We start from the raw sequence: 2,321 nt of genomic DNA, 5'->3' as shown, positions 1-2,321 counted from the left end.
GGTTACTATCGTTGCTTTGTGTAGGGACTCTCAACTATTGAAGCTCCATTGACCACCAAGTTGACTCAAAAGGGCACTCCATTAAGGTGGTCTAACGAGTGCGAGGAGATATTTCAGAAGCTCAAGACTGCTTTGACTACAACTCTAGTTTTGATGTCGCCTTCAGGATCGTGGATGTATATTATTTATTGTGATGTTTTGCATGTTGGTCTTGGGTGTGTGTTGATGGAGAATTGTAAGGTGATTGCCTATTCATCATGCGAATTAAATCCACATGAGAAGAACTATCCGGTCCATGATTTGTAGTTAGCAACTATTGTGCGCGCGCCCAAGTTTTTAGGCATTACTTGTATGATGTGTCTTGTGAGGTTTACATGGATCATCAAAGTCTTCATCATTTATTCAAGAAAAAGGATTGAAATTTGAGGCAGCAGAGGGGGTTAGAGTTGATGAAGTATTATGTTATCACTATCTTATATCATCCGGATAAGGGTAATATGGTAGTGGATGGCTTAATTAGAAAGGCGGAGAGTATGGGGAGTTTAGCATTTATTCAAGATGTGTAAAGGCCTTTGTCTATTGATGTTCAGGCATTGGCCAACAGGTTCATGATATTGGATATGTCTGAGACCCGCAGTGTTCTTGCTTGCGTTGTTGTGAAGTCATCTTTGTTTGAGCACATCAAGCCTCGTCAGTACAATGATCCCCATTTGCTTATCCTTACGGACATAGTATTGCAAGGTGGCGCTAAAGAGGTGTCTATTGGTGATAATGGTGTACTACGACTTTAGGGTCGGATCTGTGTTCCTAATATGGATGATTTGAGGGAGTTGATTCTTGACGAGGCTCATAGTTTGAGGTATTCTATCCACCCAGAAGCTATGAAGATGTATCGTGACTTGAAGCAGCATTATTGGTGGCGGAGGATGAAGAAAGATATTGTTGTACAGGTTTCATGGTGTTTTAATTGTCAGCAGGTTAAGTATAAGCATTAGAGACCAGGAGGTTCGCTTTAAAGATTAGGTATATGAGAGTGGAAGTGGGATCACGATATTATGGACTCTGGGGTAGGATTTACACAACCTTTGAGGAGATTTGATGATGTTTGGGTCATTGTGGACAAACTAACCAAGTCTGCACATTTCATTCTGATCATTACTTCTTACACTTCAAAGAAGTTGGCTCAGATCAACATCATAGCGATTGGTCATCTGCATGGTGTGCTTGTTTCTATCATCTCAGATCGTGGCACTCAGTTTACATCATACTTTTGGAGAGCTATTCAGCATGGGTAATCACCTAACTCTGATCGTGTCAGAGCGTGGCACTCAGAAGTTGGGCACGTAGGTTGAGCTAAGCATTGTATTTCACCTTCAAAAGATGGGCAGTCTGAGCGTACCATTCAGATCTTAGAGGATATGTTGAGATCTTGCATTATTGATTTCAGAGGTGAGTGGTATCAGTTTCTACTATTAACGGACTTTTCCTACAATAATAGCTACCAATTTAGTATCCTGATGGCTCAATATGAGTTCTTATATGGGAGGCGAAGTCGTTCTCCGGTTAGTTGGTATGAGCATGAAGAGGCAAGGTTATTAGGCAAAAATTTGGTTCGTGATGCCTTGGAGAAGGTAAAGTTGATTCAGGAGCGACTTCGTACAACACGATCCAGGCAGAATAGTTATGCTAATAGGAAGGTGCGAGATGTAGCTTTCATTGGAGGTGAGAAGGTTCTTCTTAGAGTGTCACATATGAAGGGTGTGATGAGATTTGGTAAGAAAGGCAAGTTAAGCCCTTGGTATATGGTCTATTTGAGGTATTAGAGAGAGTGGGTGAGGTATCTTACAGACTTGCTTTGCTACCCAGCTTGTTGGGAGTTCATCCGATGTTCTATTTTTTCATACTTCGAAAGTATCATGATCATCTGTCACATGTATTGGATTTCAATACAGTGCAGTTAGATGAGAAACTGTCTTCTGAAGAAGAGCCGGTGGCCATTTTGGATAAGTAGGCTTGGAAGTTGCGACAAAAAATGTTGCATCAGTAAAGGTTCAGTGGAGGGGTCAACCGGTCTAGGAAGCGACTTTGGAGACCAAGCATGATATATGGAGCATATATCCTTATAACTTTGGAATTCCATGTATGATTCTAAACCCGTTCGAGGATTAACGTTTGTTTAAAAGGGGGAAGAATGTGATGACCCGACCGCTCATCTTGTGTATTTGAGCCCTGTTTCCCTATTTGATATTTTCCGTATGCTTGTTATTTATTTTGTGACTGGCGAGGATGGTTGGTTTGTTTTTGGGGAGGTTGGGGAATGA

General features: G+C 41.4%; 1 protein-coding gene across 1 annotated transcript; it reads left to right on the top strand.

Annotated features, from left to right (window-relative positions):
- Positions 1 to 812: 812 nt before the first annotated feature.
- Positions 813 to 2,011, top strand: LOC138897307 (uncharacterized). The gene is made up of 4 exons (XM_070183270.1): positions 813 to 950; positions 1,176 to 1,291; positions 1,448 to 1,782; positions 1,953 to 2,011. The coding sequence occupies exons 1-4, from the start codon at positions 813 to 815 to the stop codon at positions 2,009 to 2,011; spliced, it is 648 nt and encodes a 215-aa protein (XP_070039371.1).
- Positions 2,012 to 2,321: the final 310 nt, after the last annotated feature.

This window comes from Nicotiana tomentosiformis, chromosome 8 (genome assembly GCF_000390325.3).
Source record: "Nicotiana tomentosiformis chromosome 8, ASM39032v3, whole genome shotgun sequence".
Taxonomy (NCBI): domain Eukaryota; kingdom Viridiplantae; phylum Streptophyta; class Magnoliopsida; order Solanales; family Solanaceae; genus Nicotiana; species Nicotiana tomentosiformis.
Note: the sequence above shows the minus strand (reverse complement) of the source record. Positions and strands in the feature narration are given on the sequence as shown.

What these genes read in the sequence shown, in the direction of transcription:
- LOC138897307 (XM_070183270.1), top strand. Translation starts at nt 813, where the DNA reads ATGGATGATTTGAGGGAGTTGATTCTTGACGAGGCTCATAGTTTGAGG. An exon ending in AGAAAGATATTGTTGTACAG is followed by an intron (nt 951 to 1,175) that starts GTTTCATGGTGT and finishes TACACTTCAAAG; the next exon opens with AAGTTGGCTCAGATCAACAT. An exon ending in GATGAGATTTGGTAAGAAAG is followed by an intron (nt 1,783 to 1,952) that starts GCAAGTTAAGCC and finishes ATTTCAATACAG; the next exon opens with TGCAGTTAGATGAGAAACTG.